Below are 26190 nucleotides of genomic sequence, written 5' to 3'. Positions count from 1 at the left end.
ACATCCATGCTCATCAGAATAATGAACATGTACAACCAGCTGGCTTGCTCTATTCTCCCCCCAGGGGATCTCACAAATTACATCAGCCCTTCTGACATTACCTCCTCCATCTGATAACAGAATGTTACATGAATGCATCTAAGAACTTCCAGGATGATTCTTTCTAGAAGAGTACAATATCGCTACTTCGCACAAAATTATGAATGCACAGTTCCATGGGTAGGCCTCCTATAGTATAAAAGCCTCAGCAAAATCTTTGTTAAAAGATCAAAAAGCACAAAGTTTTAAACTATGTACTCACACAATTTATGTGGAAACATAAGAAATACATTTCTCTCTCTGACTGGATCCACTCAGCAAATTCTGATTCTCCTACTTACACCAACAAAAGGCTTGTGCAGCATACTAAGCCCAGTTAAAGCTCTGACTCAAGCAACAGATTAAAACTGGAAAGAATACTGTGTAAGACTAACATAAGCATAAAACTCTACAAACTATTTACTGCCAGGCAAATTAAAGGGTGTATGTGCTCTTCCTAGGACTTAGGCACAGCAGCTTACTCTGAAATAAAATCCTGTATCATAGCATACCTCATAGTAATCCATCCACACAGAAAACACATGAGAACAGCAGAAGCAGCAAATATACAGGTCAGTAAACAGACAACCATCCTCCCTTAGCAAACAGAACTCTCCTTAAGCATCAATGAAACAGAAGTAGTATTCATTACCTGATATCTTCCTCATTTTCTGGGAAACTCCAGAAGGCGATTCGAAGCTGCAGTTGCTCCGGCACTGGAGGATAAACTTTCTCCACCACCTCGAATGGAATGTGAAATGCAACCTGTTTTGCAGACAGTTCCACCAATGGGATCACCAGCCCATCTAGCAAGACAAGATAGAAAATGCAATCAGCCATTTAGAGAACAAATTTCATGAGAGACTAAAGAGACCACTGGAGTAGGGAGCTCTTCCACTTCCTCTCATCTCACAAAGTTCAAGGACCAATTCTGATAGTAAATTTTCAGTCCCTTACGGCATGGGTACACATTCCCCAAAACCCCAGTTCTTCATCAGGAGAGCTACATTAGCCTAGCAGGTATCAGTGACTCAAATTTTGTCTCCTGACAAAACTGAAGCCATTTATAGCAACACTTCAGGCAACCAAATATTTTCCATACATTTCTGTCAGAATATGGCAGCAACATGCTCTGAATGCCTGGTGATTACAGCAGAGAAGAGTTACTACAGTGTATATGCACATGATAGCAATTGAGAGGTTATCCAGGAACCTCAGTATAGACTTCTTTGGTATCATCCAGTATTTGGCTACTGACAAAATTTCAATTTCAGTTAGCACTTGTTTGATTTCTCTTACCCATGGTGTATGTCTTTGTATTTCAACTTGTTTACAGAAGCAACTGGGAATTCACATTTGTACAGTGCTGACTATACCAAGCCCATGTTAAGATCTTAGCTGATAACAAGAAGACCATTATATAAACACATTTAACCACCATCTTTCTACCAAACTAACTCTACTCTGTATATTTTTAAGTGCAGCTGAAGATTCTCTATCATCAGGCTATGGGAGTCTTATGTTTCTGCTTCACTCTGAGCTATATTACACTCTATACAAAATGCCAGACTTTTCTTATCTGCAACCACCTCACTGCTTTACTTAGATCACTTCCTGATACATCACCACAGCAGCTCTGAATCCCTCATCCAAATCCTGTTGCCAAGAGCCTAATTAATTCAGTTTCAGATATTCAATGTTATGTCTCTTCACCTCCCTAACCAGCTTCTAAAACACCACTGGAAGCCAGAATGTAAACCAATCTGCCCCTCAGTTTTCCCTCCCCACCAGCCTCTAGGCAACATATCAAAGGAAAACTTAAGCCCTGATGTCACTAAGTGCTTTCTCACCCTCTGCCTAGAGAGGCCCTCCAATCCAAACAGCTGCAAAACAGAGCGGAAAGGAGAGGGCTTTGAAAGTACAGCAAAGCAGCCATCATTTCCCCTAGTACTGAGCAGACCTGTCAAATGGAAGGATTATATAAATATGGACAGAAAACACAGTTTTCAAACACCTGCATTTATGACTGTTTGATTGCACTGAAATTAGTTTCATTAGGCAGCATTTCTTTTTCACAAAGGATTGTTTCTCCATCACCAGTGACTTTTGCTTCATGATCTAGACAGAGCTTCTGTTTAACAGTGCTATTATCTCATACAAAAATGTGAGTGCAGCAGACTGTAAGATGAATAACAATGGAAAAGTAGAGTGCTCCTCCCTCTAGAGCTAGGAGATAAATGAGATTTTGGGAAAGAAAAAAAAGCCATCTCATTTCCACTTTTGGCAACCAGAACAGGTGTAAAATTTTCATCAAGTAACTAGAAAAAAAATAACACAACCAACAACAACAAGACAACCTTACTATTTTAAAATAGTCAATAGCAAATATATATATATATATCCTGTTTTAAACAAATGCAACATAGTCAGCTTAGATACCATTGATGCTACTACAGCAGTAGTGGATACCATAGAAAGTTCTAACTGCGGCACTTACATTCTTGAAATTGAGCAATGAAAAGAGAGTTATTCTTGCAGTTTTAATTGTTAGGGTTGGAAGGGACCTCAAGGATCATCTAATTCCAACCCCCCTGCCATGGGCAGGGACCCCTCACACTAGATCAGGTTGCCAAGAGCCACATCCAGCCTGGCCTTAAAAACCTCCAGGGATGAGGCTTCCACCACTTTCCTGGGCAATCAGTTCCAGTGTCTCACCACCCTCATGGTTAAGAAACCTCTTCCTAACATCCAACCTGGATCTACCCATTTCTAGTTTTTATCCATTCCCCCTAGTCCTATCATGACCTGACAGCCTAAGAAGTCCCTCACCAGCTTTCTTGTATGCCCTCTGAAGATACCGGAAGGCCACAATTAGATCTCCTTGGAGCCTTCTCATCTCCAGACTGAATAGCCCCAACTCCCTCAGTCTGTCCTCATAGGAGAGGTGTTCCAGATCTGTAATCACCCTTGTGGCCCTCCTCTGGACATGCTCCAGCACCTACAGATCCTTCCTGTAATAGGGGCTACAGAACTGGACACAGTACTCCAGGTGGGGTCTCACCAGAGCAGAGTAGAGGGAGAATCACCTCCCTCAACCTGCTGGCTATGCTTCCCTTGATGCAGCCCAGGATGTGATTGGCTTTCTGGGCTGCAGGTGCATAGTGGTGGCTCATGTTGAGCTTCTCATCCATCAGCAACTGTCCTTTTCTTCTGGGCTGCTCTCAAGCCAGTCACTGCCCAGCCTATACTGGTGCTTGGGATTTCCCCAACCCAGATGCAGGACCTTGCATTTGGTCTTGTTGAACCTCATGAAGTTGTCATGGGCTCACCACTCCAGCCTGTCAATGCCCCTCTGGATGGCCTCCCTTCCCTCCAGCATGTCTGCCACACCACACAGCTTGGTGTCATCAGCAAACTTGCTGAGGGTGCACACAATGCCACTGTCCATGTCACCAACAAAGATGTTGAACAAGACTGATCCCAATACTGATCCCTGAGGGACTCCACTTGTCACTGGCCTCCACTTGGACATGGACCCATTGACAGCCACCCTTTGGATGTGTCCATCAAGCTAGTTATCCACTGAATCCATCAAACCCATTCTGCACCAGCTTGGAGATCAGGATGTCATGTGGGACAGTGTCAAAGGCTTTGGTCAGGTCCAGGTAAATGATGTCAATTGCTCGGCCTTCATCTATTAATGTTGTGACCTTCTTATACAAAGCCACCAGGTTTGTCAGGCAGGATTTGCCCTTGGTGGAGCCGTGCTGGTTGTGCCCAATCACCTCTTTGTTATTCTTCTGCCTCAGCAGTGCCTCCAGGAGGATCTACTCCATGATCTTACCAGGCACAGAGGTAAGACTAACTGGCCTATAGTTCACTGGGTCATCCTTTTCCCTTCTTGAAAATGGGAGTTATGTTTCCCCTTTTCCAGTAGGTGGGGACTTCCCTGGACTGCCATGACTTTTTCCCTCAGCACCTGTGGGAGTTATCTCATCACATCCCATGGACTTGAACACTTTCAGGTTCTTCAGATGGTCATGAACCTGATCTTCACTCACTTTTAGTATAGAGGCACTTGACCCAAGTTTTTACTAGACAATACCAGAAAAAGAGATAACATCTAAACAACCTCTGCAAGGTACAAGACTCAAAAAAACCCTGTGCAGTACTGGGTGAAACACCTGCACATTTTCCTAAGAGCTACAAGCCTGTGGCCTGGATGGCATTCTTCTATACAAGGATTTGGTACCAGGTGTGTAGGTTAGATTAGAAATGCTAGAGGCAGAGCTGATTAAAAAAAAAAAAAAAAGGCAATGAAGGTACATTATTATTATTCTATCAGTACACCTCACTCTTAAAAAGACATGACTTTACTGTTGCAATGCATTAGTACACACATACAATCAGTTACTAGTTCTCAGTGGTACTAGTACTAGAAGCAGTTGTACAATCACTCCAGTCTCTGCATTACATAGCATGGCTGTTCTCTTTCAAGCTAAACTAAACTAGCTGAAGAAAAATACTATGACAAGTGTTATGGAAATTACCTCTCCTGAGAAAACATTTCTTCTAAGTGGGAGGACAACACGAGACCTCCTCATCTGCTCCAGTGGAAGTCCAGTGCAAGTCAGCCAGCTTGATTTCAAGAGTTTTTACCCAGTGAACTAAGGTAACAGGCTGACTTTGCACTGAACTCGTTAACCAATTCATCAGCTGTACTGTGTTAGTGGTCATTAGCAGAAGACAGGTGGCCAATTATCTGCCATACCATAATCCACAGTTAGGCATTCACAGCATACAGCTGAGACGCTTTTAGAGTAAGATGAAAGCAGTAAAACCTGTTTGGGAATCTAAAAAGTGATAATCTATAAAACCATGCATCTTTCTAAAATGCTGAATTTTCTACAAGGGAAAATAGACATGGAAAAGAAATAGCAAAAATAACTGAAAAGTAGGAAATATTTTTTTCAATGTTACTTTAAGAGTGGGTGAATTTGCAGTTGCTAACTTGGCACACAAGGTAAATACAAAATTAATTAAGTTCAGCAGCCTTAAGTTTCAAGCAGGTATTCCCCCATGTAGCCAAGGTGAGACACTTCCTTAGAATGTGAAGCAGAGCATCACAGCTTCTTTCCCCCTTAGGCCTCCTGTAAAGTCAGCTGGATGGTCTGAGTTAGGTGCTCCAATTAGATTTCAAATAGTCTCCTTTGAGTCCCAACCAAAGACAGATGCATCAGAAAAGTTGTCTCTAGATATGCAAATCCGTGGTTGGTGGACACTTGTATTAAAAAGTATTATCAATAAAACAGGTACTCTCAGGTTCTACAATCAATGTGTTTTGTGCCAGAGACAAAATGTCTGCTAACAGAAAAGGAGAAAACAACAAAGCTGTTCAGAAAGCAAAGACAAGGGCATCAAGAAAGACTGCAAATTTGATATAAAAAACCCCAAACAAACAAACAACCACACGCAAAAAACCCAGTAGTGAAATCAAAGCTACTACAAAATGGACAAATCTGCAAGATAAGTCTATCCAAGGGAGGAGATCCTTTTAAATTGTGGAGGAAAAACTAGCAAGAATCACTGCTTCCTCTTGGGAAGCAGACATGATGACCCAAGCAGAACAAAGGAAACATTTCAAGTCTTGGAAGATAAAAGCTACAAGCAAAGCACAAGCAATTTCAAACAATTCTCATGTGTTAAACGACTTGCAAAACCCAGGTCAGGAAAGGATTTTGCCAGGCTACTCTATACCTGATCAAGCATATCTAAACCATTCTGAACAAATCACATCTCATCTACTTACTGCTATGTAGAATAGACAGCATTGATGAGGACTATCCTACCATTTTAGATCCTGCTTTACAGGAATTACAGGTTTGACTTTTATAGCCATTTTGTAACAACTCAAACATTAATATAATAATTCCTGCAGGAACAACAACAATCAAAAAAATCCCTAACCCCAAAACAGCCAACACAAGTTATGCACAAAAGCACCCAGAAACACCAGTGGAAACAACATCTGTGCTAGCAGAGCTTCCTGACACAGGTGCACACATAGCTACATTACCTAACTTTCCCTAACACAGGTTAGGCTGGAACAAGTCACAGTAAACAATTGTTCATAAAAACAGATCATGTTCAGACTGAGCTATTATTCCTTCAGTACAATAACTAGTTTCCATGATAGACAAATACAAAAGGAACTGCTTGAATAATCAGCAAAATAGGGACCAGGAGAATACCAAAGAGTTATTAATGGACCTGAAATAAAAAACAACTGGGCCAAGCACTTAATGTATTTCTTATCTGATTACATTATTTCCATCAGGTTGCTTTTACATCACATGCAGATCTAAAAATAAACTGTATGTACAAGTGAAAAAATGCAAATCTCACAGCAATAGCTAAGAAACAGTACAAAGACAGGACACATTGCTTTTGCTATATATACCTCAAGAGAAAACGGTACACTAACCTGCATTATGTTTTTAGAGATGAGTCTACAGCCTTGATTTTACACCTCTCTCCAGTCCCCATCTCACATTTCCCCCTCACCTTTCCTACTGGCAGCAGTCCAAAATGTAACAGAGTGGAACAAAGACAGACAACTATACATAGAAAAAGGATATGAATAAAATTAAGAGAAGCACTTCTGATGACCAGTAAAACCAACAAGAATAAACAGAATGCAATCTTGACCAATGAAGGAGGTACATGGGGGTGTTATTAAACCTGTTTTACAAATCTAATTTTTAAAATGGTAAGTATTACATGGCTTTCACGGGAGTTGCCATGTACAAAGTTAAATCTGTTACTAGAGAGTGAACTTTAAAAATTTCTGCTTGCTTTGACTACCAGCAAAATGCCCCTTGACTTAAATCAGCAACGTATTTTCTCTCTGATAGCCCTTTAAACCAAAAGGTGATGAAAACTCTCAAAGATGGGCAAGCAAAGCAAGTATTATATTTAACCATCACATACCTAAATCAGAAAGGGAATATCTTCAGGAATTAATTAATACACTTGTAACCTGTATAAGCAGTAAGGATACATTTCTGTCTGCTTGCTGGTTTGTAGCTTTCAAGCGCAGACTTACAAGACAGGTAGCTAGTATCAGGCTGGATGCTAGGAAATACACCTCTTCACAGAGAGGGTTATCAAACATTGGAATGGTCTGCCCAGGGCAGTGGTGGAGTCACCATCCCTGGAGGTGTTTAAACAGCATGTGGACCTGGCACTTAGGGACGTGGTTTAGTATTGACCCTTCAGTGCCGGGTTGAAGGTTTGACTGCATGATCTTTGAGGTCTCTTTCCAACCAGATGTTTTCTGTGATTCTGTGATCATACAATCACCCAAACTTCATGTAGTATTAAAGAATACAGCACATCTGCAATGTACTAGGAGTATCCTTCAGTAGTCTTGGGACAGCCGAATTGACAAAAGAAGCTGCCCCACACAACCAGTTCTGGTCCAGCTTGACCACATGGAGAATGAAGTATCTGAAAAGCTGAAGATGCAGTGCAATATTCAAATACTGATTCCCAGATGTCTTAAATTAGCAAGCATTCCTCTGCTTCAGATTGATCATTCCATGCCATCTTATATGAACAGAAAAATACCCACAATGTTCTTTGTGAAAAAAACAAGCAATGCTAAAAAGTAGGAGTTTATTTATTTTTTACAGATGAAGGAAACAGTTGTGAAGCTAGGAGTTCCTGGTCCCTCAACTACTCAAGCAATGTCAATCCTAAAAAAACAAGCAATTCCTTTACACTGGAACACCTGCTGTACCAAGAAAGAAGAAAGTTTCAGCTGTTTGTTTTTCGCATTCACCCACTCCAAACGAATTCCCTGCAAACAACCTCAGCATTCACAAAGCCAGCTACAACAACAGAGAACAGTAGCCTTTGCTGGAGTACACCTCCACCATTTTTTCACATGCTGTTTCAAACCAAGAAGGTTAGATAAGGCAAGAATACGGATCAAGTGATGGAGAATGGATGCTACATACAATGCTGCTGACTGATTATTAATCAAGCTTGCTCAGAAAAGATGATGCAAGGGAGTACTCTGTCCTGAGCACTCCTTCAGTTTTGTTTTCTCTCAGCATTTTTGTGTTTTTACCATGTCCACATACTCATAACAGGCTAGCAAGTTCTGCTAAACTGATCTAGAAAAACAAGGACAGGGCACTGTAATACACTCATCAGGTATTTCAGGCACAGCTAGCCACAGGAAATATTCTAAAAATAGGGCTTTCTCCACTAGGGTTCTATGGCAGGATGATATTCTCACTACTCAAGAATGAACATCTATATATACACTCACACACAAACAGATATACAGCTTTTCTTTTTTTTTTCTAAATAACTGAAAACCTAGCCCCAGAGAGAACTAAGTGATCAAACAATTAGCAAAATACTCCAGAGAGCAAATCAAGGTTCAGTTTGAATCACTAGTAAACTGATTTGCTCACAGGATAAAACAAGCAACCAAAAAAAAAAAACAAAACCAACCACACACTATCAGGGTTACGTGGTTATATTTTTTTCTGACCCTGTAATTTACCTGCTGAATTTGCACATTACCCTTCTTAATGCCTGTGAACAGCACAGAAGGAAAGTTACCAACTAAATACAGCAGGTGGGTTTTTTTTAAATTAGGAACAGGTCTGCTTCTTTTCTGTTTTGTTCTTCCTCCACTGCTATTGCCCCCATAAGCTTACTAACAGTATTAAACCCCTAATGGGATCTGTGTTTACAAGATTTCCTTATATCTCTTATTTCCTCAGCTAGAATTATACATCTCTACATGCATCCCATAACCATTCTGCAGCGGTGAAATTGTGCTAAGAATAATGTAGGGTGCTCCAAACCTCCCTTTCCTCACCTCCATCTGTGGAGGTTTGAATGGGGCAAGACAAAGGCACGAATTCCTTTCCCCTCTCCCGGTGGCTTGAGCACGGAAAGGTAAAAAAGGCGCCATTCTTCCCGCCAGGAGCTGAAGTCCTCATGTGTATTCCCACGTGTATTCACCCACACTGGGATCTGGAATTGTGACTGGCTGGGTTCTTCATGCCCAGTATATATTGGCACTGGACACATTGTCTAGAGAAATCTTAAAGAGAGTGACCAGAAAGCAGTCTGGGGCTCATTTTTGGACGGGTTCTGGAACTCACGTTGGGCTTGGACTCACTACATTCGCGGCAAAATTTGAGAGCTTAGCCTGCAGCACACGGACCTGGCTTCTCCCCGGACCTGCCTACCCTGGGGTCCTGATTCCTGGCCCATGCTGGAGCTACCCTGCCTGCCGTGAACTGCAGCTGTTCCCTGGAAACGTGCCAGCAGCGCGGCTTCCCTTGCGCTGCTAAGACAACACTGCTCCACGAGATTCGACTCGTGGGAGCCATGTCTAAGGAGACTTTAACTTTGGCGGGTCCCTTTTCCTTGGGATTTATGCCACGTGATCCACAAACTGGATCACAAAGCTTGCAGTTCTGGAGGCTGTCGCCAAGGAGAGATCCAGGGACCATCTCCAAATGCCTCTTTCACTCTCATGAGTAAAATCCAACAGTTAAGAATATGAATAAGCAACAGAACTTTTTCATTAGCATTTATTGGATAAGACTGATGAGATTCATAGCCAAAAATCCTTAAAAATACAAATCCCAGATGAGCAAATTGCAATCCTGAATGGGGAACCTCACACTTAACTGACAAGACTGCAGCAAATACCACCAAATCAATTCCTTTGCAGCCAGCAGGATGACATTTTAAGAATAGCCCTTTTTTTTTTAATGCAATGCAAAAAGGTTTGTTTTATCACAAGAGGATGTGACATTCACCTCCAAAGTCTCCAATACTTACAGCAAAAGCCATAGCACAGAGTCAAATTTAATCTCAAATTTCTGAAAATTGCATCACAAACAGCGAATACAGGCAAGTCAAAACATTTAATAGCTCAAACTACCTTTTTGTTGCTGTATTTCTATTTCCCCTTAAAATGAGGAAAATATTTTATTTGGAAGACTGCATAAACACATCCTGAGATCATGACTTCTGGCTTCAAGATGAAGACATTTTAGGAAGCAAGAGATAATTTCTTCAGTAAGGCACTCCTTCAAAATACATCAAAATATCAAACAAATAACACTCTTTTGATATCCATCCAGGCCTGCAGATTTGCAGACTAGAATACTAAATCACACTGTAGATTCATAGTGGATGAGCGGGTGATTTTTTTTCCAAGTACCTGCTAAGACTTACAGTTCCCCTTCTGGTCATCTGAATTAAAACAACAACAACAAAAACCAAACACACACAAACCCCCACCCAAAACTAAACAAACAAAACCCCCACACACACACACCACCACACCATCCACCAAAACTTTAAATGTAAAAGTTTCTTACGAATCCATTTCAGAACAGTTTTCTACACTCACTCTCTACATGCATACAGAGCATTAAAACAAACTAAAAAAAAGGCTGACTTAACTCTTATTATTGCTTGCCTGTTAGCAAAAACTTTCTCCAGGTCTAGAAAGTGGTCATGATCTAACTTCAGAAAAGATTTGAGATGTTCTAGTTTCCAGTGCCCATTCTCTTAAAGCTAAATCAATGTTGAAACAAGCACATGCACACAGATGAACAGCAGGGGTTCTTACATTAGCCTATATAGTGCACATTAATTTGTGGAGCATTTACTTTCCCTCAATTTCTAGAGGCTTGTGAGGAAATGATACCTTTTTCTTCCCACACTCTCTCCAAATGAGACTTCTCTCCTGAAATCAGACTTCCCAGCCCTGTACCACACAGGATGAGAACATGAGACACATGGAAAGCAAGTTCGATGCCCTCTGACTGCCAGACCAGCTACTCAGATCACCTTGTCAGATGATCCAAATACAACTCTGTTTGGAAACCTCCACAAAATGAGCCATAAACATTCTTTCATCCCACTCTGTTAGAGTCCTAATGCAACAACAGCCCTTGGTGATACTGTTAACTCCAGTCACAACTTAATCAATAGGGAGAAATTATAAGTAAACCAAGTAATGTAGTACTGGCAGTACTGGGGAGCTTAGTACTGCTGAGCAGACCCGTGCTAGAAGAACAAGGCCAATTCTTTCTCCTACAGGACTTTTTTAAGGAGTAAGAACAGCTCCTCAAGGCAAGAGGCTACAATGTACATGAAGATGGAGGTAAACTTCTCAATACCCCTTAAAGCAGCTGCTTGCTTCTACCCCTCCCAATTTCATCTACGGTTTCCTGTGTCAGCAAGAACACCTCTGAAGGCAAAACATCTGAAGGAATTCTCTCTTCAGAGCAGCACGAGATGTTAGTAAGAAAAATAACCACTCCTGTTATGTTATTCCTCTTTTCACCACTGGTAAACATGACTAAAGAGTTTCAATACACCCAAGTAAATTTTACTTGCCAAGCAGACAACCTGCTGTGCAATCATGCCTCAAAGATCCCCTTGCAATTAGTAGACCAAAGAAAAGCTGCACATCTGAAAACATTTTCAACACTCCAAAAGTCAGCTGGCTGAAAACCAGATTTCCCTTCTTTCCTTACAAACGTGACTTCTTTATGTATTTAAAGCATCATAGCTCCTATATAATAAAACAGATCTCTAGAAAACAAATGCTTGAACCAAGTCTTCAGGACAAAACAGAGGTGGAAAGCTACAAGTTACATTTGGTAACAGAAACACTCTCTTGTGGGGGAGGGGAAGGAAACAAAGATGAAACCAAAATCCACAATTTGGTTCCCGAGACCAGCACATTCTTCCATCACTAAACTTAAATTCCTAAGCTCATAGTCTCCTAAATTCTGCCTCATGGTTCACACTAGATTTTGGTAAACTTTTACAACTCGCCTACATAAAACATCTGCTCTGAGCCAACGTCAGAACCTCTCCAAACACAAGGCAAATCCAGACCAGCAAGGTGTATTTTCCATTTAACTCTGTTGCTTCTTCTATGCAGTAACTGAAAATCTCCTGCACAAGGCTGTGCTGAGGAAACTGTAATATTTGATGTTATGTCCATGCCTTATGCCAGATGAGATCTATTTGTCTCTTCATAAGCTCTTCATCTCAAGAGCAAAATCCTGGTAAATTCTTTCCTCAGCTCTCACCTACTCTAACATGATTGAGATCCCAAACTGTAATTCCAGCATTAAGCAGGCATTGGCCCATTCACAATTTGACAACCTCCTCTGGAAATGCAGACAGGAGAATTCTTAATCCAAACACCCCTGCATTTCCCTCCCTAAAAAAAAAACAGAATTCATTTCATAAAAACAAGCAGCCTGGGTAAGCAACCAACAGCTATTAGAAACCCTAAAATGAACAGCAGATTTTTGTAAAGCAAGACAGACAGTGCTACAAAACACCGTATTCATGCCAGTGCTGGCCAAGGTTTCATGACAAATTGGGCAGCTTGAATTCAGAATTACCCTACAGCTGATGAAGCAGATCAGCTTCAGGCAAGTAATTTCCCCCTGCACTGTTACTCCTCGCTCTGTCACACCATGCAGAAAGCCTACCGCATAACCAGGATTGTGCATTCAGAGCACAGACATCAAACAGCTCCTATTTGCAGAAATCAAGGCTCAGTTATTCCCATTTCTGCCCCATACAAGGTATTTTAAAAGCACAGATTTCCAAATTCTTTCCAGTAGCCTATGGAGGAAAAAAACACCAAACAAACAAACCAACCTTCAAAGACCACCAGGGATCAGACATTTTTCTGAATGTAGATGATGCCAGACTGCATCACTGCTAAGGACAAACCTCTGTCAGGAACTAGTGATACGTTTTCAGATACTGAAAGGAAGTCGTACTAAACACCATGCAACCACTACTGCTTAATGTGCTGCTTTCTACCATGAGTATCCATCCTTTAATATTACAGGCAAAATTAATCTCTAACCAGCTTTTTTCCTGTGCCTAAATCCCAGAGCAGTATCACATGGCCACCAAAACAAATGCACTGGCAAACACCAAATCATTACTGAGCGTATCAGAATGAGATCAGGCCACTTTTGTGGGGGATGATGGGAAAGTTATTGTCTGAAAAGAACAGCTCAAGAATGAGGTATTCTCACCTCCAGGATTAAAAAAAAAAAAAATTAAATTAAAAAACCAACCAAACAAAAATCATCTGTCCAGAATTAAAAGAAGATACCACATCTTGGTATCATCAACAGGAAACCATTATAGGTTTAAAAATCTGCTTCACAGACAGTAGTCAAAAGGAGTCAGATATCCAAATGCTTTTGAAAAATATCTTACCTGACTTCTCTTTTTATATTCTTTGGTTTTGTAAAATATCTCTCTAAATCTAACCCCAGGTCTATGGCTTTATGAAGGATTACAAAGCCCGCTCAGCAACATCCTCCAATTCTGTGTTCTTCCACCACAGTTCAAAGGTGCAGCACAGCAGTCCCTGACCAGCCTGAATCACAGCAGTGGGACACAGGTTTACAAAGCCAGCAGTCCCCAGCCCTCTTCAAGCTCTCAACCTGAAGCAATTACATTTCCTCTCACTCAAAGTCAGCCATCCATCTGAGCACTTCTTAGTATCTTAGGGTTGGAGAAAGTTCCTCCTCTAACAAGACATAAATTCTCTTTCACTTCCCTTGCATCACCTATAGAAAGTACAAAAGGGGAAAACAAAACTGGACACCACAGAACACAACCTCCTTTTTTTTCAGTCTCTCAAATATATTCTCCCCTCCAGCATCCAGCTTTTCTCCCACAAAGGGACAGGATTTCTTTTGAGGACAGATTTTGTCTTCCTCCCTCCATCTTACCCGTTTATCCTCTTCCTTTCTTCTATATGCCAATCCTTATCCCACATGAAAAGAAGAAGCTTGAAAGCTCTACTACATGTCTCACAGCCACAAACCAAACCTCAGAGGAGAAAAAAAAAAAAAAAAAAAGCCACAAAAGTCACTGAGGTATCAAGAAATAACACTCAGGTCCTCCTACTCACAGCAGCAGAATGAGGATGTTAACAATTTGTTTAAAGATACTACTCTGCAATCTTTTCTGCTTTCCCTCTTCTGTGAAAAGAGAATGTCTTCTCTTTCAACTTTTTTTCAGTACTAACCACACACCAGCAGAGATTTGGGTGAAAACTGAAAAATCAACACAGAGTTCCCAGTATCTTAAACACATTCAAGCTTCTCGTAACTGATGCTGGTAAATACTGACATTTCCCCCTTTCTTAGGTTTTTACTGCAATACAGAAACACTTAAAACGATTCATAATAGCAATGATATTTCATTAAAACCAGGTATTTTTCACAGCATCACTTTTCTCAAAATACACAATTCCAAAAGATTTTAGGTAATAGGAAGATCACCACTTGACCAAGCTCCTTTATTTCATTCTTTTCAAACACAGTACGTTTTCAGCTGTATGGAAGCAAATATAGGTGAATTAATCTAAAGCGCAGTTTCCACAGGCCTTATCCATGATGTTTAAAGAACCGTCAGGAAATATGCTCAAACCCATATTTTTTCATATTTTCTGTTAAAAATGCTACACAAGTATCTACAGCCTTGCCAAAACATTACTGCCATTCTACAGGCAAAAAAAACGAGGAAGAAATGATGCATCAAATTATGAGAATCTTCTGGTTGGTAACCCTAACTCTTCATGCTCAAGACCACACAGCCTCACTTCAGAGGAGGTAACTTAGAAACATCTGATATGGTATTTTCAAGTAAGAACCAGTTATTTTAACTGTTTGACATACTATGAATCACTGCTCTTGAATCTTTTTTTAAGTTTTAACTAATTGATACACATGTGCTTTGAATTTTACATTTGGAGGGCTAAGAAGAGTGGCACAAAACAGAAGGAGGGAGGAAAGCCATTAATACAGATAAAGTGCATTAAAATAAAGTTGAAAAAATAACTTCTAGTTAAGTCAGTATTAATTTACTCTTATAACTGCTTTACATTCTTACATTTAGATGACAAAGAAAAGTTGTCAGTCTAAAAAGAGCAAAGAAATCTTATGAACATTCTTATTCTTTAATAACTAAAGAATCAATTGGGTTTGACTCTTGGCAAATGTTACTTAAAAGTAAAAAAATAAACACAATCCCAGATTAATTATAGATATTCTAAATAGCCAAACATTTACTCTGCATGTTCATAAACATACATAAAAATTTTTTGAAGCTGTACATTCCTTTCTTCCTCTGGAACAAAGTACTGTGTATTAACCAGGACATCAGACAATGGTCTCTGATCCCAGTTTTGTAACTAGCATTAAGAGAACCTTTTCAGTATGACAGTATCGCTAAGGCTGGAAGAGACCCCAAGGATCATCGAGTCCAACCTGTCTCCACAGACCTCATGACTAGACCATGGCACCAAGTGCCATGTCCAGTCTCCTCTTGAACACCTCCAGGGACAGCAACTCCACCACCTCCCTGGGCAGCACATTCCAATGGCGAACAACTCGCTCAGTGAAGAACTTTCTCCTCACCTCGAGTCTAAACCTCCCCTGGCGCAGCTTGAGACTGTGTCCCCTTGTTCTGGTGCTGGTTGCCTGGGAGAAGAGACCAACCCCTTCCTGGCTACAACCACCTTTCAGGTAGTTGTAGAGGGCAATGAGGTCACCCCTGATCCTTCTCTTCTCCAGGCTAAACAATCCCAGCTCTCTCAGCCTCTCCTCATAGGGCTTGTGCTCAAGGCCTCTCCCCAGCCTTGTTGCCCTTCTCTGGACACGCTCAAGTGTCTCGATGTCCTTCTTAAACTGAGGGGCCCAGAACTGGACACAGGACTCAAGGTGTGGCCTAACCAATGCAGGGTACAGGGGCAGAATGACCTCCCTGCTCCTGCTGGCCACACTATTCCTAATACAGGCCAGGATGCCATTGGCCCTCTTGGCCACCTGGGCACACTGCTGGCTCATGTTTAGGCAGCTGTCAATCAGCACCCCCAGGTCCCTCTCCGTTTGGCAGCTCTCCAGCCACTCTGACCCCAGCCTGTAGCTCTGCATGGGGTTGCCGTGGCCAAAGTGCCAAGTTTCAAATCACTGCTGTCCATTCCTGTTTCCTCAAAGATATACTGGGGGAAGAGAAGGTTTTCTTTGCTTGTTTAAAAGACTACCCTATGATCTTTGCCATTCTTTTTTTTAATAAATCTTTATTTCTTGTTTCAAATTCCCTACTGTTAACATTTAATTCACTGTGTTAACCCTTCCTCAGCACACTAGAACAAACTGTATTAGCAACCACAGACTATCAAGAACTTGATAGGACATAAAAGCTCTCTCCCATTCACCAGACTAACACTAATGCCTAGATATTTTCCTTCTATTCTACAAGGGTTTAAAAAAATATGAAGACACCTTTGTTAATATCAGTAGCTAGTAGGGTAAATTCACATTTTAAAAAGCCTAGACATCATAGCCAAACAAATGTTCATAAACTAAGCTACAAAAAAGCAACTTAGTTATCCTACCAAAGGGGGGTGGGGGGGGAAATAATCCATCTGACTACTTCAACCATCTCTAATACTCTACCAAGTTTTCAGAGCAACTGAAATCACTGAATATATATTTGCTTAGAAATTAAGCTCACCACAGTTATTACACCAATGCCACAGAACAGATGTGGACTGGAGTACATCCTACTTCAGAGAGTGAAAAGGGGCCTGGCCTCAAGTCAGCATGTAAGTCTACTTCCACAATTCATACAAAGAATAATTTTTACTTTGAGTACTTTGTATTTGAAAAGGTTTGGTCAGTTCACTTCTTTCCTCACTAAAGCCACAAAAAATATAGACTGTACGAAGGTGCTACTTTTCCATATAGGTTATGCTATGGTTTTATTGCTGTTCCTCAAACTGAGCTGGAGCTCCCAAGCTTGAATACATATCTATTGAATCACATTTAACTGATGGCTCTCCAAGCATACAGGTAATGCCACTGTATTAGGATTAAAGGCAACACCAAACCAGAGCAAAAGGAGCATGGAACTAACAACAGCCTAGTGCAATTCATGAAGCTAGGAGGACATGTCCTCCTACTGAACAAGACTGACTTCAGAAAAACTCCCATCACTTTCTGAACTAAGCAACATGCAAAAAAGTCTCCAATGGTCAAGTGAAGAGTCACAAAACCCACAATGCAGAACATCAGCAAAAAACAGACTGAGAAAACACAGGTTCTGAAATTGAGTCAGCCTGGAGAAAAGAAGGCTCTGGGGAGCCCCTACAGTGGCCTTCCAGTACCTGAAGGGGACCTACAAGAAAGCCAAGAAAGGACTTTTTACAAGGGCTTGTAGTGATAGGACAAGAGGGAATGGACTGAAGCTTGAGGATGGTGGATTTAGACTGGATATTAGAAAGAAATTCTTTACAGTGAGGGTGGTGAGATACTGAAACAGGCTGCCCAGGGAGGCTGTGGATACCCCGGTCCTTGGAGGTGTTTAAGGCCAAGTTGGTTGAGCAATCCGGTCCCTTGGAAGATGTCACTGGCCCATGACAGGGAATTGCAACTAGATGATATTTAAGGTCCCTTCCAGCCCAAACCATTGTATGAATCTATGAAAGAAGATGCATCTTAAGAGTAACTAAGCTCAATTTTAAAATCTTCCAGATGTTTGATCAGGGCAAGAATAATATCTTCTCCTACATGTTTCATAATCTATCAGAAAAAGAACCCAAAACTGGTCTCTTTTACTCCTGGTCTTTAGCAGCAACATTCCAGAAGTTGCAAGGAATTATTTTTTTGTTTCATTCCCCACTGCTTCACTGATAGGTGACTTCAAGATACACAGAGGGCACATGGCACAACTCAAAGCGCAGGGCTCACTGTCCTGGCTAAAGACACAGAAAACTACTCCCCTGCCTACTCTTCCTACTTATAGTAGCGGACTAAATTCAAATACATTAATTAAACAAGCAGACAACTTTTAGTGTTAGCATTCAAGTAAGTGAAATAAGCAGTACTTTTAAACATGAAGACCCCTAACTTGAAAGCATGAAAAGGCTGGTGTAGCATGCGTTATTCTGTGTAAAACACTTGACAATCAGAAGACGTTGGTATTTCATTGTTGAACTGCATTTCCCCAGATAGCCACACACTTGAAAACTGAAGTGCAGCCTGAAAGAAATCATGAGATGGTTTGTCTTCATTTTGGTTTTTACCTCAGGACAGACCTAGTTACCTACCGCTAAAAAATAAACAGATACAAATAAACTCAAGCAAACAAACACAAATTTGGGGGTGGGGGTGGTGAAGGAGAGAGAGTGATAAAGGAAACAAAGGCAGAGCACAATCTGAATTCTCACAAGCCTCATCCTTGCTTGCACAGAGTTAAACACACCACAGAGAAGAACAACCTCTGTAGCTTCAGTCAGCCTGAAACGCAAATAGAGCATCTGTGATCTCTGGACTTTCTGAAACAGAGATCTCCTCAAGGTGAAAGGAAGGATAAAACAAACACAAAAAGAAAAATCCATGGAAGCTGGGAAGAAAGCCGAGTAGAAGGATGAGACAGGAGAAAATGAGACATTTCCCAGCAGACAAGACACTTCCCAGTAGAAAGATGAGACATTAGAATAGCCGAAGAATGTGCAACACTTCTTGTGAGACAAACAGAAGCTTATCTAAAGAAGAAGGCCAGATCACAAGCATTAAAACTGGACTAGTCATCAAAATCTCAGCAATATTAAAGCATCTTTTCCTGGTAGCTTCTTTGTGTGATTTCTCTTGTATCAGTTTCTGAAGAGAGGGTACACATACTCAGTTATCTCAGAAACACCGGGAAATGCAAATGAAGAGGCAAATGTGTGAGAGTAATTCAACTTGTCATCATTCCAAAAGACAGAGGTATTACTGCATTGTGAAAACACCTTTTTGTTTAGCAGAGACTTCCAGATAGCCTCTGAAATCTGCATCTCAGCTCTGAAGCAGTGCATTTAATTATGCCAACCAGTCTTGATAAATGATTGTGTCTAGAGTTTCCCTGTGGTGTCTTCAGCTCTAATGAATCAATGTCCCCTTTGCACCTTGTATTACAACCCAGTAAATTCCATCCTGAACTTGACCTCTCACTACTGCAATACAGCAAGTCAGCATCACCAGCCACTATGGAATAGAGTACAGAAGTAGACACAATTAATTTACTAGGATGAGAAACCTGTTTTCCACTAGCATCTAAGCCTTCACTTTCAGATTGTCTTTACTGTTTGGGCACCTAACCTCTGTTTATTTCAGAAGCATTTGTGGTATCTTCTCATCAACATTTATATTTTTAAAAATTCTGCTGCTTCTAAAGCTCAGTAGGGAGCTAAACAATACTTCTGCTCAACAGTTACTGTTTTGGAGTTTTCATGTTATTAGTGAGCTCGGATATGCTATAACAGATATATTTGGACTCAAACAGATTTGGCATGTGTTGTACTAAGGAAAAAACCCAACACGATAAATAAGACATATTACACCTGGTACCTTCTGGAGGCCTGAGTTGTTTACCTAATCTCTTAATACCAGTGGCACAACTAAAGTAGGAAGAAGAAAAAAAAAAATCTGTTGTAACTTTATAATACACAGCAACAAAATGGCAGCAAAACACTTAAGTCTTCATTTCCAGCTTCACCATGCTCAAGGAGCAGACAGACTTTGGATGGCACCAATATTCTTCTCCAAAAAGAACATGAGTCTGAAGAGCACAGTACAAATTTGAAAGAGCCTACATGTTTCTCCTGCTGCTTTCTGCAAATTACTACTTGAGGAAGGGTTAACTCAAATTAATTAGTTACTGGCAATCCCAAGGAAGAAATGTTGCTAAGTCACCTATTCTTTGCCTGTATAAATTGATGAAAATCAGTCACTGTCATTTTACCAGTGTAGACACTGCTCAGATTTTGATCACTGTATCCCTCACCTCAGGCTCTGTCTATTCTTAGCCAATGATTCCCTCTCTGCAGCTTATAGTTGAGGCCCTGTGCTCAGAACTTAACATTGTGGGCACTTTTAACAGTTTGGAAGAACCTAAATTGTCTGGAGCTGGATAATGAGAATGTTTTCTAGGAGATCACTGTCTACATCAATTTTTAGTTAAGTCTGAAGGGGTTTTGCAATGCATATACAATAGTTCAAGCTTAAAGTAATGGAAAGGGGGGAAAAATCAAGTTTTCTTCCTAGCTGCCTATAGAAAATAGTTTCAATACAACTCATCAGCATGCTTCCAGCAGAAGCTGGTGTAAGTAAATACACACCGAGCAACAAATATTGTGAGCACACTATTTAGCAATCATACAGTATTTATAGCAACTTTCTAAGTGTTTGGTAAACAATTATGCTTCAGAAACTGTGAAACAGAAAGGACTAAGAGTGGGAAAGAACGCAGAAGTTTTCAAGAATAAACAAAGCCACAGTGGGTTTAGGGAGATAATGAGCATACTTGAACATTTACTCTTAAGACCTCCATCATAAAAATCTTCCCGTGATAACAAACCACTTGCAGAAACACTAAGCTTATTTCCATTACAAATTAAAAATGCAACAGTTCTAAAAAGTGAGAAGGGAAATGAGTAGATCATAAGTTTCTGGGAAAGAAAAGACTGTCTAGAAAAGTGGAGAAAATGCAAGTGGGTGCATTCATTAACAAACTGGTGGGATGTAATTTGATATGGAACAAAGTGAGTTGGAGCCACAAACCAACTTGTGGAACCTGATGGTTCTGTGTACACTACAAGGACATTGTTCTTCAAAGCATCCATTCACCTTAACTTCAGAGCAGAATCCCATTTCTGCTGAGTACAGCTGAAAGCTGCTAATCAATGATATATACAGGCAATGGTCAAGTATCAGTTACAAGCATTAATCCCACCACCACCAACAACAAAAAAAAACACCAAGGAGTGAAAAAAAAAGCAGTCAAGGTAGTCAAGCAAAAGAACAAGCTATTCCTACAATACAGGTTAAAAATTATGAAAGGATTCCCAGTATTCCCAAAACTGGCATGCTTTGAAGTTTCCCCTGGGATTTCAGCACAGGTGAAACAGTGAAGAATGAGTGCAGTTTCAAAATCTAAGGACATCCATAAAGTGGATGCAATGCATTCCTCCTTCACGTCAGCAATTCTACATTTAAAGAGAGGACTCCTTTTCAGAAAGTAATACAAAAAGACTTTAAGAGGACTTCACCATAGTGAAAATTGTATGAAGGAAATTTAACCAGTTACAGCCCTATCTTTATGATGTACCTATTCAGGACACCTCATTTCATAAGGAATTCCTTTTGAATGCTCATTTTGGAGAAATTCAGGTTTTTTTTCCACCTTCCATCATCTTTCCAACAAACTGAGCCTCTGTAGTGAATACTATGTATATTTTCAATGAGCTACCCCAAGCCTTATTGTTAAATTTACAGTAAGTATATTCATAATATTAAAAATACCCAAGAAGAAAATAAACAGCTGCAAAAAGTAAGAAAGCTGTAACTGGTGTCTATGGATGGTTCAAGAAGAGGACTCCCCAGCCAACCGCACTTCCATCAGTCTCAGGGGGACTCTCTTTGAACTAATTAATGAAGAATTGGATGCTCACAAGAAAACTGAAAACAATTGAAAAAAAGCTAGAAATCGTTTTTATTACATAACTTGTCTGACTGATTCCAAATCAAAACACAGGCTGAACTCCAAACTGGAGGGAAAAGGCTAGCAGAATATAGTCCATCTTGTTTTCCTTTAGTATTTAACACTCAAAAACTCAGTGTCTAAGCTCATTTTTGGTTTGCACAGGCAACTACAGCAGAGGCCACTGCCAAATGGTAAACTGTGGAAATAAAAACAGACAGCTCAATTCATAATTACAACATTTTAGAAGACTCACTGCAACTGACAACCTCAGGATCTGGCAAATTCTCAACACTAACTTCTTCCCGACTACAAAAACACTGTCAAAAGAGAGGAGTCAAAAGTTATAAAATCTGTACCAGAGACCTGAAATGCAAGGAGATTCCAGATGATGAGATTCCTCATCAGACCAGACTTGCTTGCAATTCACTGTGTACAGTAAAGTACTCGCAAACCTTCTATGTTGGCAGCATCATACGTGACTTTGCAGAGCAGGTAAAGAATTATTTAGGCAGCAAATCCATGTTCGCATACTTCTCAAAATAACTCTGATCAGAGCCTGGGATTTGCCAGCAAAGGCCCTAAAGCAGGCAACAGTATCCTTTAATAACATCTCTCTTGTTGAAGCAAAACTTTTGTACAAAAGAATTAAGTCTCTCAACAGACAAAGCCTAAACCATGTGAACCAAGTACAAGCAATACAGGCCTTGCCGATGCGGTTTGCAGAACCCAGAAAAGCAACACCTCAATGTGGTGCAGCTGACTACAATTATTACAATAATGGTAGCTATTGCTCTTCTTATATCAGGCAAGAGACTGAGAACAGGAAGAATGTACAATCTACCTAAGTGATTTTTCATTTTAATGCAACAAGTGGATGACAGAAGAGACTAATTGTTGCTTGCTTTTAATTCGGTCAAGAGATAAAGGAACTAGGCCAGGACCCAGGGAAAACACACAGTCATACACTGAACACCGGCAAAACAGCTGGCTGAAAGCATTTCCAAGTTGAACAAATACGATCACCTTGTCAAGCACCACTCTGACCTGTAGATCTGTACAAAGCAGTTTCATGTGCCTGTGCCAAAATAGATGTCTGTATTGCCACAGTGATGTGTTTTCAAAACTTCATCTTTTCAGCAAGTTAATATACGCCACAAGACTTAAAGCAAAACATGAAGCTAACGTGTTTTGCCTTGTGCCAAATGCTTCTTTCTGTTGTTCAGGACTCGTGTCTTAAAAAATCCCAACACAGTGGCAACATTGTTCCCTTTCATTACACCGGGAGAATGTTCCATACTAAAACGAATGTGCCCCAGCAGCAGGATCCAAGAGAGCTACTCGAACATCTATTGAGCACTTCCCTCTCTCTTGTTTCGGGTGGTTTGGGTTTGTTGGGGGGGGGGGCGTTGTTTGTTTCCATCCCACCCTCAACTACAGTTAGACTATTCTCAACTAGGAGACACAAGCAGTTACATACCTAGGACTAGGCATAGTTCTCATGTCTACTAAAGATTTTAAATTTGAGCTGCTCTGGAAAGCCTACGGTGAATGCAAAGTGTAGTTACTGGTCCTAACCCAGTGACAAATGAACATGTGTCCATAATGTAACATGACCAGATTTCAGCACAATTCAGTATAAACTGCGTTCTCTGTTCATCTAAGGCAAACATTCAGAAATGAACAAAGTTTCACAGTTCCAGAGTGGGAGATGTTAATGAGGCAGGTGATGGTCACAAAGGTCACCAATAACAGGAAAATTGCTGACACTGAATTGAAAGAAAAGAGATACAAGGAAGAGTAGAAAGAACTTGTGTAATTTCCATTAACTGTACATCTGGCTCTGCTTGGTATAACCACCTGAATTATGGGGTCCAGATGGGTCAGGATAAAATAGAAATTGTGTTTCACTTTAAAACAATATTCAAGCAAAGAGCTATTAGCTATATGGGTTTTAGGGCTTTTTTATTATTGTTATATATTTTCCTGTCTGCTATTAAATTACTATCAAAGGAAAGGAAATGTAACAACTCTTGAAGTAGACACACCATAATTTGCTGACCTCTCTGTGACAGTCTTAAGGCCCACTTGCTCTACTACTGCCAAAGAAAGTATGTTAGTTTAGTAGAAAAAAAGACAAACTTAATGAAACAGACAAGGAAAACAGACTGCTCTATGCAATGACTTACATGGATCTACATGAGTAGCTTCATAGCAGTTACAAAAACCTATATGAAGCCTCAGTGTATATCAATCCATGCAACTGGTTTATTTAAAGCCAAGTCTGTAGTTTATTCATAAACGATTTTTCAGATTTCCAAGAGCAAGCCCACAAAATGTACTCAGGAAAGCAGAACTACTATATAGTAGGGCACATGCGGGTGAAAACTCACTTAGCTTTGTCTAAGTTTCCAGTTTCGAACTTTGGTCAAAAATCATCCTGACAGTGATCCTAACTGTAACCTCTTCGCAGCTTCTTTCTGCAGATCGCCTCACCCACCAACCTCCCTTGCCTCACAACTTCCAAGAGTCCAAAGAACATCACAATGAAACCAGCTGATCTCACCTTTCATTTTGACAGTGGGAGAATTGGGTCCAGCCGATTGCTTCCTCCATCCTCTCCAGTTCTGGCAAAGGCTCTCTGCCTCAGAGATGAAGGAACAAAGAGAGTCTTCCTCAAAGCGATCGGAGTCTTCAAATGAAAACCTCTCCCCGTCCTCCCACTCTGCGAACATGAGATCCATCACATCCGACAAGCGACGTAGGGAGAAAAGAAAGAGCGAGCACTGCTCACTTTAAACAGGTGGATGGACTTGAGGGCTCCTGCAATACTTAAAATCTCAATTTGAAGTCGATCCCCATATTACACCACCAGGAAAAAAAGGCGCATCTGAGGTGGAAGAAGCAGGAAATCAACTACGGGATAGCTCGTAAAAATCCCAGGGGGGGAAAAAATCCAAGCAAGCAAGTTCCTAAAAAAAGTTGGGGAAAAAATGCTTATGTCCACAAAATACACTCGAGGCGCAGGGAGTTGGTTAGTCTACGAGAGCTGTCTCCAGACGGGACAGGTGCCGGCCGGAGGATCTGAAAGCTTCCAACGCCAATGGCCCCAAGACTAGAGAACGAGAGAAGGGGGCCGGTTTCCTTCGCTGGGGCTCCCGCTGTGGGCAAGCAGCTATCTGTGCGTAGGGCCAGTCTCCCTGAGGTTGTGCTTTTCTCACTCTCGGTGGAACCGGAGTGAGGGCGAAGGCGGGAAGGGGCTGCGGAGGTTGGGGGGGACAACTTCCCTCCCACTCGCAGAGGCTTAAAAACGGTTCGGGGGGGACGGGGAGCCCGCGATGGGGGCGGCGCGACCTCCTAGGGGCTCGTCACCGGCGCCAGAGGGCGGCGGGCAGAGGCTCCGGCCTCATGGGGGCGCGGGCGACGGCAGGCGGGGAGAGCTCGGCTCTGGTCGCCGGCGGATAGGGGCAGGAGACAACCTGTCGCCGCCGCCGCTCCCGTCGCGGTTGGACCCCGCGACGCTAGATGCCCATGGCCAGCGGGGCCCCGCGCGCGGACGCCCCCCCGTGCCCGGCCCGATGGCGGTCCGCTGTCCTGGCGCGGCGGCGGGTCCCTGCCCGGCGCGGGCACCAAGATGGCTCCGCGCTTCCCAGCTTCACCTGCGACACCACCCCCCCCTCTGCACCAGCTGAGCCCTACTTCCGCCGCGGTGTTTCCGGCTTCCGCCGCCGGGCCCCGGCAGCCGCACTGCATGCTGGGACAGCCGGGCCGTGCGTCGTCTGGCGGGATGGTTAGCTGCGTGCCTACGGGTTGGGACTGGGCCGCATCTCCCAGTAGGGCCGAGCCAAGAGCCAGACCAGCGCCACCGGGCCAGCGAGGAAGGGGAGAGCTGAAAGAACTGTCTCTGGAAAAATGAGTATCTGGTGTCCGAGTTAGGCTTGCTGCGAAGGCAAGCGTCCCGAAAAAAAGGCCATGGTGCTTGGTGGGGGCCTGGGCCCTGCTTTTTAACAAGCGGGTGCCCCCGGGGACAGGCCGAAGTTGCGAGGTGGGTTTGCATTGAAGGGGTTATAGTGAAATAAAAGCTTGCCCGTTGTGCCAGCGCATACAGCCAAAGGCGACGGGAGTGCAAAAAAATGTGGATTTTTTTTTTTTCCCAGAACATATTGCAGATAAGTTGTGTGAGTTAGAAATAACTCAGCTGTGCTTATCTTATTGGAGATAAATGGTAACCTTTCCAGTAGCAGAGGACACTTACAAGAGTTAAGTCCTTGTCAGAAGTACGAGTCAGACCACAGTGACCTCTTTCCTCGAGCCAAGAAAGTCCCTTGCTCTTCCAACAGAAGTCCGCGGGAAGGCGGCGGGTGTCTGGGGAATAGCAGGAGACCGAACAACTTCAAAATTAAAAGATATGGTAACTAGCCTGCCAGTTACATAAACTGCAGAGGTTGGGGATGGTTATCCTATCCCCACTGAAAGAGGGGA

At 41.8% G+C, this 26190-nt stretch overlaps 1 protein-coding gene across 2 annotated transcripts in view; it reads right to left on the bottom strand.

Moving 5' to 3' along the window:
- Positions 1–24476, bottom strand: part of ZSWIM8 (zinc finger SWIM-type containing 8) — a 60994-nt gene extending 36518 nt beyond the window's left edge. For both annotated transcript variants that reach the window (XM_009897652.2, XM_054163324.1), the window contains exons 1-2: positions 24275–24476; positions 731–884 (exon numbers count right to left, since the gene is read on the bottom strand). In XM_009897652.2, the coding sequence (XP_009895954.2) occupies positions 731–884; positions 24275–24452 (332 nt within the window). In that variant the 5' untranslated portion in view covers positions 24453–24476. The remainder of the gene's footprint in view (positions 1–730; positions 885–24274) is intronic.
- Between the last annotated feature and the right edge of the window lie 1714 nt (positions 24477–26190).

Source organism: Dryobates pubescens, chromosome 8 (assembly GCF_014839835.1).
Source record: "Dryobates pubescens isolate bDryPub1 chromosome 8, bDryPub1.pri, whole genome shotgun sequence".
NCBI classification, from domain to species: Eukaryota; Metazoa; Chordata; class Aves; order Piciformes; family Picidae; genus Dryobates; species Dryobates pubescens.
This window is presented reverse-complemented; position numbering and strand designations above follow the sequence as displayed.